The 17,037-nt window shown below is 43.0% G+C and overlaps 1 protein-coding gene across 2 annotated transcripts in view; it reads right to left on the bottom strand.

The window, feature by feature from the left end:
• Window positions 1-2,243: 2,243 nt before the first annotated feature.
• TYW1B (tRNA-yW synthesizing protein 1 homolog B) overlaps window positions 2,244-17,037 on the bottom strand; it is a 29,860-nt gene continuing 15,066 nt past the window's right edge. Inside the window, exons 7-16 of one of the 2 annotated variants that reach the window (XM_063298721.1) lie at window positions 16,311-16,433; window positions 14,786-14,903; window positions 11,266-11,318; window positions 10,219-10,337; window positions 9,738-9,847; window positions 8,422-8,599; window positions 7,325-7,460; window positions 5,770-5,880; window positions 4,674-4,841; window positions 2,244-3,254 (exon numbers count right to left, since the gene is read on the bottom strand). In XM_063298721.1, the coding sequence (XP_063154791.1) occupies window positions 3,033-3,254; window positions 4,674-4,841; window positions 5,770-5,880; window positions 7,325-7,460; window positions 8,422-8,599; window positions 9,738-9,847; window positions 10,219-10,337; window positions 11,266-11,318; window positions 14,786-14,903; window positions 16,311-16,433 (1,338 nt within the window). In that variant the 3' untranslated portion in view covers window positions 2,244-3,032. Of the gene's footprint in view, window positions 3,255-4,673; window positions 4,842-5,769; window positions 5,881-7,324; window positions 7,461-8,421; window positions 8,600-9,737; window positions 9,848-10,218; window positions 10,338-11,265; window positions 11,319-14,785; window positions 14,904-16,310; window positions 16,434-17,037 lie in introns of those variants that run through there. The other variant, XM_063298729.1, reaches the window with a different exon arrangement.

Raw genomic sequence — 17,037 nt, 5'->3', positions numbered from 1 at the left:
GAGAGTGGAGGGCAAAAGGAAGAGAGGCCAACCAAGGGCAAGGTGGATGATATTCTAGAGGTGACGGACTCATCCCTGGGGGAGCTGGGGGTGTTGACGACCGACAGGAAGCTCTGGCGTGGGCTGGTCCATGAAGTCACGAAAAGTCGGAAGTGACTAAGTGAATAAACAGCAACAACTACCTAATACGTGCCCTACACTCAAATATGGCCTTGAAGGTCAGGTGCAATAGATCTGGGTCACTGTCCAAGCCGATTAAAGTACAAAAGGGGGTGAAACAGGGTTGCATTTTGGCTCCCCTACTTTTTAACTTTTACATTAATGATATGGTAAGATGCCTAAGTCACCCAGACTTTCATCCTCCTAAATTAGGGGACCGAAGTATTGCCCTGCTGCTGTATGCTGACGATGCGGTCATATTCTCTAGGACTCCTATAGGTCTCAAGAGAGCTTTGACATCCTTGGCCCAATATTGTATTAATAATCAATTAGAAATAAATTATCTGAAAACAAAGATAATGACCTTTGCTAAAAGGCCGAAACTTCGCTCCTGGCATATAAATGGGCACAGAATAGAGCAAGTGACAAGCTTCAAATACCTAGGGGTAGTTGTGCATGCCACTGGATCTAGGAAACCTCACTTTGAGTATGCAGCTGATTCTGGACAAAAATCAGCCAATGCCGTTCTAAAGTTTTTCCGAAGCAAAGGCAGGCACTATATTCCAGCAGCTCTTAAGCTCTTCCAGGCGAAGTCATTAGCCCAGCTCCTTTACGGGTCCTGTGTTGGTGCTCTGACTTCAAGCATTACACCTCTGGAAAGAGTGCAGTCCAAATTTATTAGAGCAGTACTCCAAATGCCCAAATGTGTGACAAACACTCAACTTCGACTGGAAGTCGGCATGATTAAAGTCGAGGCAAGAGTCTGTCTAGCCTCCCTGAACCTTTGGCTAAAACTCAAGCATTATCCCCAAGGTTTAGCACCACTCATTTTTCAAGATTACTTCCAATCCTCTTGGTTAAAGGACATTGAATTTAGCCTCGCAAAGCTAGGATTTTCTACAGATTCAATTCTTAGGATGGATTACGAACAGGCAAAATTGACCCTGAAGCAAAGGATAAAGGATATAGAGAGACAAATGGACTTACAGAAGGCCCCTCATTTCCTATCTTCAGAGCATAATAAATATATTGTCAATACTGCTAACTACCTTTCTCAACTTGAAATTCCTAGCCAGCGGAAAGCTTTCTCCCTAGCTCAAAGCCATGCACTCCCTTCTGCAGTCTTGGAAGGCAGATACAAAAAAATCCCAATAGCTGCAAGGCGGTGCCCTTGTAACAATGGAGAGATAGAAACTACAGACCGCGTGCTTCTCTGTTGTCCTTTTTATAAAGAGTTCAGGAGTAAACTAATATTACCTTTGATTAGTAAATGCCCTAGATGGACAGATATAGATTGTATGCAAATGTTACTTATAGATGCATATCCAACTGTCACGGCACAAGTAGCCAGATTCTGCGCAGCTGCTATGAAGATACGTCAGATTGATTGGAAAAATGTAGTAATGTATCCCTTGTAATAACTTTGTGGTCTATATAACACATTTTATATATAATATTTTACTTTTTATCACTCCTTTTAATATTTTACATATATTTTTATAGATACTTATACCTGATAGAATATTAGTCATGATAATGCAAATTAATAAGATTGTTTTTAAATTTAAGGGGCTTGCTTACATTGTGATCCAAACGTATTTTAACACTTAATTGGAACTTGTAAACTCAAATTTAAAATTATTTTAATTTAGATGGCTCATATTTTATGGCTAATGGCTAATGTGCATATTTTTATAGAATTGTATCTTGTACTGGTCAGTGACCGTAATAAAATCAATTGAATTGAAATAAAATTGATTAGCATTTTATTTGAGAGTCACAAAGGTAGATATGAAATTCAGTTTTTTATTTTGCTTGTTTTCAAATTTTTAAGAACTCTCTTTTTTAAAGAAGACATCGAAAAGATATGAAATGAAATCTAAGAAATGCTAATTAGGGCAGAAATTATTAAGGAAAAGAATGTTCGTTGCATTTGAAAATGCAAATAATTTTAACAAAGCAAGCCAGAGGTTAATACCACATTGATGGATCCATGAGCAACACTGAAAAAAATATAGATACAGGCCTCAATCCTAGAATGCTACATTCACAGGTGGGAGAAAAAATATCCACACACCAAGAGATGGGAAGCTTTTTGTTTTTAATTTACTGTAGCTAAATCTCTGGCACAATGAGAAGCTGCATTTCAATTTAATATGGGCTTGCCCACATCACTGGGCCGCAGTCGCTGCAAATCTTTTTAAACATTTCCAGATGTTACTTCTCACCAGGCGTGCAGCACATAAGGATTGTTGTCACAGATATTCAGAGAAACAGGGAACCCCCCATTTTTTCACTGAAGAAAATAAAAATTGTTTTATTTCTGGAACTCACAGACATGACTTAGGCCATCCCAGATATATCGCTGATCTCAAGGAAACCTTCAGTTAGGAAAACAGGATGCATTTTTTTTTATTTGGGTGGGCCCTGAAGGGCTGCAGGGGGCACAGCTGATCATGCCACGTGAAAGCTGAGGAAAACATTTTGGCTATTTTTAGGGGGCGGGGTTAGCTCCCCCACCTGCTAAAAATAGGCTACAAAGTGTGGAGCTGGGAGGGCACAGGCTGCCCACTCCTGGATTAGAATGAGAGAATGAGAAGTGGAACAGTAAGAAGGACACCTATGGGTGGAAAGTGGAATTATCTCTCACTCTCTGAGAGATGAGAATGATAAATTAACGGCCTCTACCTGACTTTTCAGAAACCATATTATTACCTTTTTTTTTCGGTAGAATAAAAGAAAAAACACTTTGGAGAACCCAGGGACAAATGAAAGTCTCAAGTTTTATGTAAAGTCTCTGATGTTCATGTACAGACCGAAAATTCTGATTCTGTCTAAGCTCTGGCTTTAAAAACAGTCCAACTTTAAAACTGTCAGCATCCAGAGATGTCCTTTATTTTGTTTTTTCGCTGAAATCTTGTGTCCATTGGGTCAAAGCCTCTTTCCTCAGCTCCAAACACTGCCCAAGGAGGAGTCAGTGCTACATAATCAGCAGAAGTGAATGTTTTGAGTCCTCCACTCTGTTCATATTCATGGACCAATTCTTGAAAGCGATCATAGTCAATCCAGGTGTGCCATTTCCCCTCGATCTTGAACTAAAGGAGAAAGCAGATGTATTAACTGTGGTCATAATACAGTAAAAAAGAAAAAGAAAGAAGTGGCCTGCTCTAAAGGTGTTTACCATAGTTTCCTGATTCAAACAAAACTACGAAACAACACACACAACCAGCTTTCTCCAAGCTGGTTATTCTCCATATGTAGGGATTTCAATCCCCAGAATTCCCAGCTAGCATGGCCATTACTGAGAATTCTGGAAGCTGAAATCCACAAATGTGGAAGACACAAAGAGTAGAGAAGGCTGCATTGAACTGTAATGCAGTTGGTTGTTTAGAGTTGTGTGCTCTGTGAACCCAGCCATTTTTTTCAATAAACCATAATTAAACAAATCTTTCTTTAGTGTGATGAGTGATCTAGCTGAGTTTATTGAAGGATTCCTAGGTATGATGGAGACCCTTAAAGTTCTCCCTATGGGTACTGAGACTTCTAGTGGGTCCATTTCCCCCACCACTCCACTTCCAGGTTTTAACAGATATAGCAAAGCAAATCTTTATTATGGTCATAGACCAGCATGAACAGATGTATGTTTGCATGTCAATTACATACACACTCCCTAACTCTGCTCTTCATTCAAATGTTACACTTTATTTATTAAAGCTTGCTCCACCAAGCAGAGAGTTTTGATTGGCATGGATAAGGAGCAAAGAACTTCCTGCAGCAGCCCCAAAGATTAAGAATCTCTTCTCATTTGGAGAAGAGGAGAATGAAACATTTTCTTGGTTTGATTAGATTTTCAAGTTTTAAGCTTCCACACTGTGGCTTTAATTTTAACTGCACTTTTACCTCACTTTTGCCATTGCCATTGTTAAATTTACATCTGTGGCTTGAATGCTTGACTCCCCCACATAGCATATATAGATGTCACTGTGCCCACAAATCCATGCTCTTTGCCTCATTTAACTTTGATTTTCCTAATGGCAATTAATCACAGATCCTGCAGGCATTCTTAGAATTTTTTTAAAAAAATGCTGGCTGTCAGCATTGTTAGAAATATGCCCACTTGCCCAGAATAAAAAAAAGATAGAGGAGGAAGCTGAGCTAACAGAGAGTATCCTGGGGGACTAGAAAGGGAGGAATGGAACCATCTCACCAGAATGCCTTCTGTTAAATGAACATTTTGAGATTGGCCCCACCCAAGAGGGCAGCCCTTTGGCAAACAGGCAAAGCCATGGCAACCCCTTATGGCAACCAGTAACAGGTCTGAATCCCAAAGGGGCCTGTGGCCCAAAAATATTAGTACCCTTATTTTAAAGATGTTTGTTTTCATTGTTTTATAATTGTCATAAAGCACCCTCAAGATCATTACCACTGAAAACCAGTCTACAATGCTAATAATAAACATTTAAAACTTGCTAAACAAAAATTTCAGGAACAGACCCAAAGATGCTGAGAATTACCTTCTTGTGGGCAATCAGGAGGCAGTTGGAGTGCTCGTGTTCGCTGGCGATTTCATAGTCTGGGAGGAGGTCCACCAGCTCCTGCACAAAACGCTTCACCTCTTCATGCCAAGGGACGTTGGCCATCGTGAGGCTGCTGGCTGAACTTTCCCCACAGTACGTCACACCCTGTTGAAGAAACGTTTAACATTGGAGCCCTAGAATTCTCCTCTCAAAGTTAAATTTTCCAGATATTTTTTTTTTCAAAAGAACATATTGGCATATAGTTAGGAAACACTATTGCAGTAAAGTTACACATTACTGAAAAAGAAGGATTATTTTTAAAGCATGGTCAGAAAGAAAGTAGGATTGCTTCATCTTTGCCAGAACAAGGTCAACCATGAGGATTAAGCAGCCACAAGAACAGTAGCCACTGAAAAACAGCACTGGACATGTTTGTGGTGACTTTGCTGGTTATAACAGGGATCAGCAATACGATGGCTGATAACCCTAAATAGCCTGCAAGTCAGATGTAGCCCTGAACTACATCTCCCAGCATCCCACACTAGTAGTCATGCTGGCTGGGGGTTCTGTCAGTTGTAATTCAGCAATGTTGGAGGCTTAGAAATTCACCATTCACCGCTCCTGCTGCCTGTAGGGATCCTTCTATTCTTTAAATTAATTAATTACAGGTCAATACGGAGTTATTTCTCATCTCAGGCTTCCAGTCTAAAAATACATGACGGAAAAAGGGCTGCAGAAGGAAAAGAAAACAATATCCAAATATCATATCTTATTAGTTAAATTTATATTATATTACCGCCCATCTCCCTCAATCTTAATATTAAGCGGGCCTAAGAATGATTGTTCAGCTCAATATGGGAAAATTTAGCTGGAAGCCTTGAAGGGGCCAAGCAGATGCTTGGAATGGAGAAAACAAGGTACAGATTGAAAAGCAAAATCTGCCCTTGAATTATTTGTGCAAGTATTTGGAACAAGGCCTAGTCAAATCTGCCATTTATCATACCATAAAACATATGCCTGAAGATCAATGAAAGGAGATGAAAGGTCAAGTCCGGAAGGGAAGAAGGGCCCACCCTAACAATCAACAGCTCACCTTAACTTCTATGAAATCTGGCTTGCCTAGAGACACCAAGTCTGAATAAGCTTTCAGCTCATCCACGTTCCAAGCTTTCACCAGTGTTAATCTGTATACAGTGCGCTGTCGCTGAAAAAGATGGGAGGGAGCAGTTTTCAATTACAGTGTGCAAAAGTAAATGCAAATAAAAGGATATGAGTAGGACTACAGTTCTCGAGTGAGACAAAAATCACTGAATTAAGCATCAAGTTTTCAGCTGAAAAGAGCACCAGGCCAACAAATATGAATAGATTTGTTTTAGCTATGACATAGATAGGAGTTCATTGTAATCTGAACTTTGGACTCAGAGGATATCTATATACTACTAAAACTCTCATGTCTGTCTGTTTGTAACCTTCAATTGGGCAAAATGGTGTATCACAGGGCAACGATTTTTGAACCAAGGTACCTCAAATGGGCTAACTTACAGAATGTGTCCAAAATCCAGGGCCCGTGGCTCCCATGGAATTGAAATTTGGCAAAGTTGTGGCCACTTCAGCACCACTGTGCTGCCGCTGCATCAACACCACCACACTGCTTGAGGTCAGCTGTGGTCACGTGATCATCATTTCCAATGCTTCCTGCCAGCTTCCCACAAGTCAATGGGGAAGCCGGCAGGAAGTCTAAACTCACTTGTGACTGCCAACGCTCCCTACCAGCTTGCCACAAGCAAAGTCAGTGGGGAAGCTGGCATGACATCCGAGGCCAGCAGGCAGGTATGTGGCTGCCGCTGGGTTGGAGAGAGAGTGAGGGGGTGCATAAGAGATGTGGCCAGGGTCAGGGAGGGTGTGCAGGGGTGCAGTGCAGCTTGGGAAAGGGCACAAGGGTGTGGCACGGGTCAGGTGTGCAGAAGTGTGTGAGTGGCCAAAGCAGCGTGAGCGCAGAGGGACTGGGGGAAGGTGCAGGGGTGGGAAAGACTTACCCAAGCAACTTGCGACCTTCCCTGCTGGCTTCCTATTGACTTTCTCCCTGCAAGCTTCCCACAAGCAAAGTCAGTGGGGAAGCCGGCAGGAAGTTAGAAATTACTCCCGCTCCCACTCCTTTTTTGCCCACCTGTGGTCATTCTGTTGATCTGTTTAGGTACGTAAGTATCTCTGAAGCAATGCCCCAACTGAAACGATGACCCAACAGGTCATGAATTGTCTACTAATTCATAGAAGTGTTTAACTATCACAGCCTTTCCCTCTATTGTTTCAGTATCAAGGGGGAACCAAATGTAAGCTGATGTGATGGAATCTGTCCCTGAAGAAGGGGTGATGTGATGGAGCTCGGAGACGAGGGAGTAGAGAGCACATTCCAGGCAGATAAGCGTTCCCACAGCTTGCATAGTTTGGAGAGTGTGGGGTGGGGGGCTGAGGAAGAAAGTTAGACTAGCACTGCTCTAGATTCCCAAGAGTATTTTTCCCTTTAGCTCAGTTAAGGAACCTTTAGTCTGGCAAGATTCTGTGTATGGTAGAAACAATAAAGAACTAGAGTTGGAACTTCGACTCAGCGTTGTTCCTTCACCAACTAACCTGACAGTTGAATGCCATACCTTTTCAGCTAAGGCTTGCAAGCTATCTAGGAACCGCTGCCAAAAGTCTTTAAAGAGGGGTCGGTCGATCTTCTTCAGACTATCTTTGGTGCTGGCATCCACACTGACATACAGCTGCGTGACAGGCTGGAGATTCCTGTTTGTGAGGCAACAGTGAAAGCTTTGAAATCGTGGAATGCTGCCACTAAAGATTTTTAGGGGAAAAAACTACTTCCACATATCTTGGATGGCAGCTGCTCTGGATTCCAGGGGCAGCTTACTGTTCCCAGATTATTTCCAATAGCGTACAAGTAGTCCTTGCTTAACAACCACAACTGGGACCAGAATTTCGGTTGCTAAGTGAAGTGGTATTTAAGCAAATCTGAGCAGATTTTATGACCTTTTTGCAGCGGTCATTAAGTGAATCACCATGGTCATTAAGTGAACCGTGTGGTTGTTAAGCAAATCATTCGGTTCCCCATTGATTTTGCTTGCCAGAAGCTGACCAGAAAGGTCGAAAATGGCGATCACATCACCACAGGACGCTGTGACGGTCATAAATGTGAACTGATTGCCAAGCACCCAAATCGTGATCATGTGACCGCAGGGATGCTGCAATGGTTGTATGAGCACCAGTTATAAGTCAGTTTTTTCAGCACTGTCGTAAGTCTGAACCACCACTAAACAAATGGTCATTAAATGAGGACTACTTGTACAGTATGTGACATTGAGGTCCAAAGCAGGGTAGTGTGAGTATAGAAAGCTGTTCTTATCCAACTTCAGGCATCCAGCAAAATAGAGACTAAATTAAAAAAGTAAATCTTGAGGCCATATATGCCCTCCAAAATCCTTAGTGTGCCCCTTAGTACCTCCAAATTCGACCATCGATTACAATTTTCAGTGAGAGAGAAGGGGAAAATTATTCACTAAGGAAGTAAACATACTAACTGTATTTTAATTAAGCTGATTTAATTTCAAATTCACTCAGAGTCAGTTCTTGTCCAAGCCCCACCCGCTATCCTATCTGGCCTGCATACTTTCACAATGCAGCTCCCAGCACACCACACCAATTGTAGGCTAAAATGGGGAGGAAGAGGTACAATTTCTTAGGAGATCACCTAATTTCCTCTGGAAACTGCGCATTTGTAACCAAAAAGCTTGAAATGTTGTGACGATGCAGCAGCTTTAGGAACTGGTTGATTTGGGGGTACATGATTGGCTCCCCAACAAGGGACAGTGCACAATGCTTGGCCTCCATCCCTTCTTTGAAGCGATCCTCTCTTACTCCAGGGACCCCTAGGAACAAAAGGAAGTCATTTCCAACCGGGATGGAGAGGATAGTTTGCAGCAGAGAGGAACAACTCATGGCCAGAAGACTTCAGGCAGCCCTTCTCCCCATTCTCTGCCCTCCTTTTGTGACTCCAGAGCTCCTGAAGTAGAACAGTATTTTCAATCCTTTCTATGGTGGTGCTTGGAAGTTAAAGGATAATATAAATGCCTTAAGCTTTTCAGATGCTCAAGGAACCATTAAACCTCCCCAAATTGGCCCAACATTTAGCTCCGCCCATAAGACCTTCTCCTCATGGCTCTTGGAAGCCAAATATGTTACAAGAGCAGTTCCTGGCTTCAAGAAAGTTGCCCGTTCCTAGTTTACAAGCTTAAATGTATATCACAGTGTTATGATCCTATAATATTTAAGCTCCATTGATGAAAGTGGGGCCCACCTCCAAGAATACATAGAGAAGTATTAGGAAATCAGTTAGTTATACTAAATAACTACATTTTTTTCATTGGAGTAGAGATGGTATTTTTAATAAAATTAAACTGCAGCTAAAGAACAAGAAGAGTTAATTTTATGGGATATGTCCCAACATGATTGAAAAATACCTATGCATTACAGATTTTCTGTTAATTTTGATACAAGTACTACAATGTTTTTATACAACAAAATGAGAGGGAAGATTATTCATAATCTTTTTCCAGAGAGTAGAAAATGCCTGGTCTAAGGCTGTGTCAACATATATAGCTAAATCTAACCCAAAACTAGAACATTTCTCCTCTTCCCAGAACAGCTTCCATATGCAAACTTCATTAATCCAACTGAAATGCATATTCAAGATTTTTTCGACCAAAGAACAGCAAAAGCTTATCTTTCTCCTTATTACAGTATCTTTCCATCTGATGTCCTCCAGATGGGCTGCTACTGTAATTGTAAGAATTCTCCAGATGTGTTGCTACTGTAATTTCCAGAAACAAAAACAGCCTAGGCACCAATGTAATCATTTATTTCTAGGATGAAAAAAACTGAAGCACTCTTTCCTTAATAGAAACATGCTTAAAAGAGGCCCTCTTCCCTCATGTGCTAGCTACTAAGAGACTTCTATATACTAGATCCAACTTCTAAAGAATCACATGTATAGGATGCTCACCCCACCTTTAAATTGCTTGATCAAGTTCTGATGGTTCTCAATGGCCTCCTGCAAGATCATCTCTGGCTGATCCATCTTCCATCGCCACTCTGTGCCAACAGGATTTGTGTGGTGTCTGAAAATTTAAATAGGTAATTAAGAGATAATGCTATGATGAATTAATCTGGCAGTTAAGGACTATCAAAATTAAAGCAGAGCTTTTTTGAACATTTAGCTCTTGGTAGAATCAGTCCCAGAGAGCCAGTTTGGTGTAGTAAAGGCACCAGGCTAGAAACCAGGAGACCGTGAGTTCTAGTCCTGCCTTAGGCACAAAGCCAGCTGGATGACCTTGGGCCAGTCACTCTCTCTCAGCCCTAGGAAGGAAGCAATGGCAAACCACTTCTGAAATCTTGCCCAGAAAACTGCAGGACTTGTCTAGGCAGTCACCAGGAGTCAACACTGACTTGAAGGCATCCCCCCCCAAAAAAATCAGTCCCAGATCTTTACCTCCAACAGAAGACACATTTATTAGCACAAGCCAAGCTGGGTGTGGTCTCCATACAGCGGTGGCTTTCAATACCATAAAAGGTGTGCTTGTAACAGCCTCCTCTTCCACGAAGCATCGACTATCAGACAAGGGTGAGCAGTAACAAAATAAGTAACAACAGTCTCAAGATGGCATTGCTACTACAAGCACTTGCCTTACTCAATCATATTTTATTTTTTACCAGCCTAAATTATTCTTAAACTATAGTATATTACATACTATTTTGGAATGAGTAGAAAGGCAGAATATAAACCAAATAAAAAAATAAATAGTAATAAATTCTTGATGGCACCAAATGTTAAACGGTATATTCTCTACTGGAGAAAAAAGCATTCTGCAAATATGAGGCCACCACTAAATAAATTTTACTACAGGGAGCAAATGAAGGTACCCCACAGAAGCTGAATACAGCCCCTCCTATCCTCAGAAGTCACACCATCAAATTATATTATTATTGTTGTTGTTGTTTTACAGGTTTTATAGCCCATCTCAATCAAAAGACAGTGGGTGGGTTGGAACACATTAAAAATATACAAAACAGCAATAGATCACACACCCCAATGGACCTCAGTAACGCTTAATTGGGAATGGCTGGGTGAAATAAAAGCATAAAGTCACCCAGAATCTTCAGGAGTGGGCAGCCATAACAAATCTAATAAATTCAATTGAATTAAAAATATTCAATTATCTTCTTAATAGCATGAAGGAGGGAGCATTGAGATCATTAAGACAAATTTATTTTTGCATCATTTTTATTATCATTATTTATTTAAAACGTTTACAGCTTCTCCTCTGTTACATTTCGATGAACGTAAAACATGAAACAGGCCGGCTGAGCCTCTGATGAGCCGGATTCAGCTATTTTAGTTGCCCTCCAAACTCCTCTGGAAGGTAGCAGGCTGGGAAAGATCTTTTATTATTAAACATGATCCTGTACATTTTTGTATTAGACACTACTGTTACCACCACCATTTATTTAAAAAATGACTAGAAAAGAAAAGCGGTACCTTTGTCCAACGGCAAAGTTTCACTCCAGAATGGCTCCCAATTAATCTATAACCTGAACGAGAACAGAGGTTTTTGTTTTAGTTTGAGTGATAGAGCACAAAGAAATGGTCATAAAGAGCCTGATGGGATATCAAATACACGCACTTTAATCCAAGCAGACATTTTTGTCCAAACTCAGTAGCAGCTCCAGCAGAAAACAACTGGCTTCTCAGAACAAAGCGCAAGATGGTTTATTTAGCTTTGACTAAGAATATTTGTGTGAATATACTGTTTTCAATACTTTGGTTTGAAAACCATGATTTATGGCTCAGTGTATGGCTTATTCAATAAACCATGGTCAAGTAAATTATGGTTTAGCATGATGAATGAGAGAGCCAGTATGGTGTACTGTAGTGGTGAAGGCACCCAGCTAGAAATCAGGAGCCCGAGAGCTCTAGTCCCGCCTTAGGCACGAAGCCAGCTGGGTGACCCTGGCCCAGTCATTCCCTCTCAGCCCTAGGAAAAAGAAGGCAAGGGCAAACCACTTCTGAAAAACCTTGCCAGGAAAACTGCAGGAACTTGCCCAGATAGTTGTCAAGACTGACTTGAAGGCAAAAACAAACCAGCCAACAAAAAAGTATGAATCAAGCCATTTAATCAGCCTATCTCCATCTTGTCTGTGCTCTGAACTACTCTTACAATAAAGTGAGTTTTGAATGTATTTTATTTATTTATTTATTATTCAAATTTAATTACACCCCATCTCCCCCAAAAGAGGGACTCTGGGCGGATTTGAGTTTCAATTAATGGGAATGGGTTTCAACAGCCTACATCAGTGTTTCTCAGCCTTAGCAAAGGTGTGTGTCCACATACCTCAAAGCTGCCAAGGTTGAGAAACATTGGCCTACATGGTTCTCCCAGCCATTTTATCCTCACAGCAGCCCTGTGAAGTAGGCTAGGATAAAGAATAGTTCCAATAGAAGAGAACATCTGTAGCTCAGGGTTGAACTGTGGAGTGCTTGGTGCTCTCTGAGCTTGGCTGTTTGCTGCAGATGTTTCATTACCCAACTAGGTAACATCATCAGTGCTGAGAGTGTGGGGTTTGCTCCCTGTTTATATATGGTAGCTTGCCTTACCACTTTTGGTGGTGGTGAATATCCCCCACCACATAATAGTCCCAGAGCCAAAGTTATTCAATGAGCTTCATAGAAAGCAGGAGCTGAGCCTCAGCCTTCCTCTAACTGCGTCACTATGCTGACTTCCCCAATTGTTGCAATATCCAAGCTCATGTTCCTCTAGCAGCTCAACTGCTGAACATACAGCATACAAAGAGATAAACATCTGCTTAAAAAGAAGGCTGGGCAATACAGGTGTTGTTGTTTATTCATTTAGTTGCTTCCAACTCTTCGTGACTTCATGGACCAGCCCACGCCAGAGCTTCCTGTCGGTCGTCAACACCCCCAGCTCCCCCAGGGACGAGTCCGTCGCCTCTAGAATATCATCCATCCATCTTGCCCTTGGTCGGCCCCTCTTCCTTTTGCCTTCCACTCTCCCTAGCATCAGCATCTTCTCCAGGGTGTCCTGTCTTCTCATTATGTGGCCAAAGTATTTCAGTTTTGCCTTTAATATCATTCCCTCAAGTGAGCAGTCTGGCTTTATTTCCTGGAGGATGGACTGGTTGGATCTTCTTGCAGTCCGAGGCACTCTCAGAATTTTCCTCCAACACCACAGTTCAAAAGCATCAATCTTCCTTATCTCAGCCTTCCTTATGGTCCAGCTCTCGCAGCCATATGTTACTACAGGGAACACCATTGCTTTAACTATGCAGACCTTTGTTGTCAGTGTGATGTCTCTGCTCTTAACTATTTTATCGAGATTTGTCATTGCTCTTCTCCCAAGGATTAAGCGTCTTCTGATTTCCTGACTGCAGTCAGCATCTGCTGTAATCTTTGCACCTAGGAATACAAAGTCTTTCACTGCTTCTACATTTTCTCCCTCTATTTGCCAGTTATCAATCAAGCTGGTTGCCATAATCTTGGTTTTTTTGAGGTTTAGCTGCAAGCCAGCTTTTGCACTTTCTTCTTTCACCTTCATCATAAGGCTCCTCAGTTCCCCTTCGCTTTCAGCCATCAAAGTGGTATCATCTGCATATCTGAGATTGTTAATGTTTCCTCCAGCGATTTTAACTCCAGCCTTGGATTCCTCAAGCCCAGCATGTTGCATGATGTGTTCTGCGTACAAGTTGAATAGGTAGGGTGAGAGCATACAGCCCTGCCGTACTCCTTTCCCAATCTTAAACCAGTCCGTTGTTCCGTGGTCTGTTCTTACTGTTGCTACTTGGTCGTTATACAGGTTCTTCAGGAGGCAGACAAGATGACTTGGTATCCCCATACCGCTAAGAACTTGCCACAATTTGTTATGGTCCACACAGTCAAAGGCTTTAGAATAGTCAATCAAACAGAAATAGATGTTTTTCTGAAACTCCCTGGCTTTTTCCATTATCCAGTGGATATTGGCAATTTGGTCCCTAGTTCCTCTGCCTTTTCTAAACCAGCTTGTACATCTGGCAATTCTCGCTCCATGAATTGCTGAAGTCTATCTTGCAGGATCTTGAGCGTTACCTTACTGGCATGTGAGATGAGTGCCACTGTTCGATAGTTTGAACATTCTTTAGTGTTTCCCTTATTTGGTATGGGGATATAAGTTGATTTTTTCCAATCTGATGGCCATTCTTGTGTTTTCCAAATTTGCTGGCATACAGCATGCATTATCTTGACATCATCATCTTGCAAGATTTTGAACAGTTCAGCTGGGATGCCGTCGTCTCCTGCTGCCTTGTTATTAGCAATGCTTCTTAAGGCCCATTCAACCTCACTCTTCAGGATGTCTGGCTCTAGCTCACTGACCACACCGTCAAAGCTATCCCCGATATTGTTATCCTTCCTATACAGGTCTTCCGAAATACAGGTAGTCCTCACTTAACAACCATTCATTTAGTGATGGTTCAGACTTACAATAGTGCTGGAAAAAACGACTTGTGACCGGTCCTCACATTTATGTCCATTGCAGCATCCCCACAGTCACATGATTATGATTCAGGTGCTTGGCAACTGGTTCACATTTATGACCGTCACCGCATCCCATAGTCATATGATCATCATTTTCTACCTTCCTGGCCAGCTTCTTGCAAGCAAAATCAACGGGGAACCGTGTGATTTGCTTAACGACCACGACAAAAAAGGTCATAAAATCAGGTCAGATTCGCTTAATGACCACCACACTTACGAACCAAAATTCCGGGCCCAATTGTGGTCATTAAGCAAGGACTACCTGTATTACGAAATATGGCTGCAAATGCTTTCTCCCTTCCCCTGCTACTTACATTTCTGTCTGTCTATCTTTAAAAAGACTTACATGGCCACCCATCTCATCCTACGACTCCGGGTGGCTAACAATAATTGAAAACACCAACAGCTACAATAAATACAGTCATTATAATGACCATCCACTTAGATTGTCGCTTCACTGCTACCCCATCACCTTGCTTCGTGAGTGCATCTCGAAGGGCTGGGGTGATCATCTCTCTCCTCTCATCCTCCCCTCTGCCACGTTGGGTTCCAGCCCCACTGGGAACCTCTCCATCAGGCTGATGCTCTCTCTGTGCACGGATAACAACGATTAAAAAAAAAAAAGTAAACTGATTTGTTCTGCTGCCTGGTCTGTGTAACTGCTACAGCCTTGACCAGCTTGATCACCTGGCATTTTTACAATGGACTGGCTGACAGTTGAGACCGTCATTGTACTAGTAACTGAGGCTTTTAGCGGCGAGAAGGAGAAGCAAGTGTGGCTGCTGCTGCTGTTGTTACTGTCAGGAAACAGCAGCCCCACAATAGGGCAGGCTGGGCAATGTTGAAGTGATACCTAGCAGCACATCCGTATTCTAGTTCTGATCTTAGACCTAGCTGGTTCTGAACTTAGAAATACGGGTAGTCCTCAAGTTACAACGGCAATTGTGACTGGAACTTCTATCACTAAGCGATGCAGTCGTAAAGTGCGACCGCATCATTTAGTGACGGCAATCCCTGCAGTCCCGGGTGCCATTATCAATCAAATCCCACGGTCTTTAGGGAAGGCAACTTCCTGCCAGCTTCCCACAACCAAGTCATGGGGAAGCCGGCAGGAAGTTGCAAGTCCCAGGCAGTTTGCAAGCAGGCCGGCAGGCAGGTAAGTGGCTGCTGCTGGGTGGGAGAGGGCGCAAAGGGGTGTGCGAGGCTGCATGGGAGGCGCAGCGAGGGTGTGTGGGAGGCGGGGTGAGGGAGGTGGGGCGAGGGTTGGGGTGGGTAAGCAAAGGTACACAGGGGTGTGTGAAGGAAGAGCAGGGAGGGTGCCCAGGGTGCGAGGGAGGCGTGGAGAGGGTTGGGGAGGGTGAGCAGGGGTGCGTGAGGGTGCACAGAAGGCACGGGGAGGGTGAGCGAGGATGTGAGCGAGGTGCGGTTAGGGTTGGGGAGGGTGCATGGGAGGCATGGGGAGGGTGTGCGAGGAAGGTGCACAAGGGAGGCATGGCGAGGCTTGGGGTGTATGTGCGAGGGTGTGAGGGAGGTGCGGCGAGGCTTGGGGAGGGTGCTTGGGGGTGCATGAGTGGTGGGGGAGGTGCGGCGAGGCTTGGGGAGGGTGCTTGGGGGTATGCAAGTGGCCCTCACAGCTCAAGCACAAAGCAGCTGGGAGAGGGTGCATGGGAGGGAGACTTACCCCAGCAACTTGCAGCCTTCCCTGCCAGCTTCCCCACTGACTTTTTGGAGAAGCTGGCAGGGAATGTTACAAATGGCAATCATGTGATTGCGGGGTGCTGCAACTGGTCGTAAGGGCAAGCTGGTTGCCAAGCATCCAGATTGCGATCACATGACCGTGGGAGTGCTGCGATGGCCAGAACTCTGAGGAGCAGTCGTAACCACTATTTATTCAGTGCTGTTGTAACTTCAAATGATCACTGAACAAATGGTCATAAGTCAAGGACTACCTGTAGCAAGCAGAACAGTCTTGGGATCAAGGGCAAAATTCTCCTTACCTGAGATTTCTTCATTTGGCCCATCACCTTGCCCAGATCTTCAACATCCACAACCTGATCTGCACCTCTGCCATTCTCTGTATCTGATTCCTCCTCACTTGTGGTTTCAAAAAAATCCTCCTCCTGAGATGCAGAACAAGGAAAGAGAAAGCAGAAGCCATGTTTCCAATCTGTTCCATTCTCTAGTTACCAGCTAGAGTTACCAGCTAAGTTGTCTTTACGTCCAGCAGAACACTGACACTCTTAGATGTTCTCTTGAGAAATTGGACAGAAGTCTGTCTAGCAAGTGCCAGCATAATCCAGCTCATAAAGAACTAGGCCTTGGAGAGAGAGATTCAAAATCTACTTCTTCCATGGGACACACCTATAAAATTCAGGAAAATTTTAAAACAAGTATTTAGGGGTCTTTAAGGCAGTGTTTCTCAACCTTGGTCACTTTAAGATGTGTGGACTTCAACTCGCAGAATTCCCCAGCCAGGGAATTGAAGTCCACACATCTCGAAGTGGCCATGGTTGAGAAACACTGCTGTAAGTCATAATGTGTTTTGTCCAATTTTGGCTTAGAAAACTGTATGAAACAATCGTAGTGGTTGGTAAACAATGATTTCTGGCTTAGGATGAAGTAGGAGCCCAGCCAACTGTGATTTCTCATGCAGAGTGTGGCATGTAGTGAAGTTATGATAAAGCATTTACAAGGGTTCCAGCCACAGAACAATTTCTTGAGTGA

This window comes from Candoia aspera, chromosome 1 (assembly GCF_035149785.1).
Source record: "Candoia aspera isolate rCanAsp1 chromosome 1, rCanAsp1.hap2, whole genome shotgun sequence".
Lineage (NCBI taxonomy): Eukaryota > Metazoa > Chordata > Lepidosauria > Squamata > Boidae > Candoia > Candoia aspera.
Note: the sequence above shows the minus strand (reverse complement) of the source record. Positions and strands in the feature narration are given on the sequence as shown.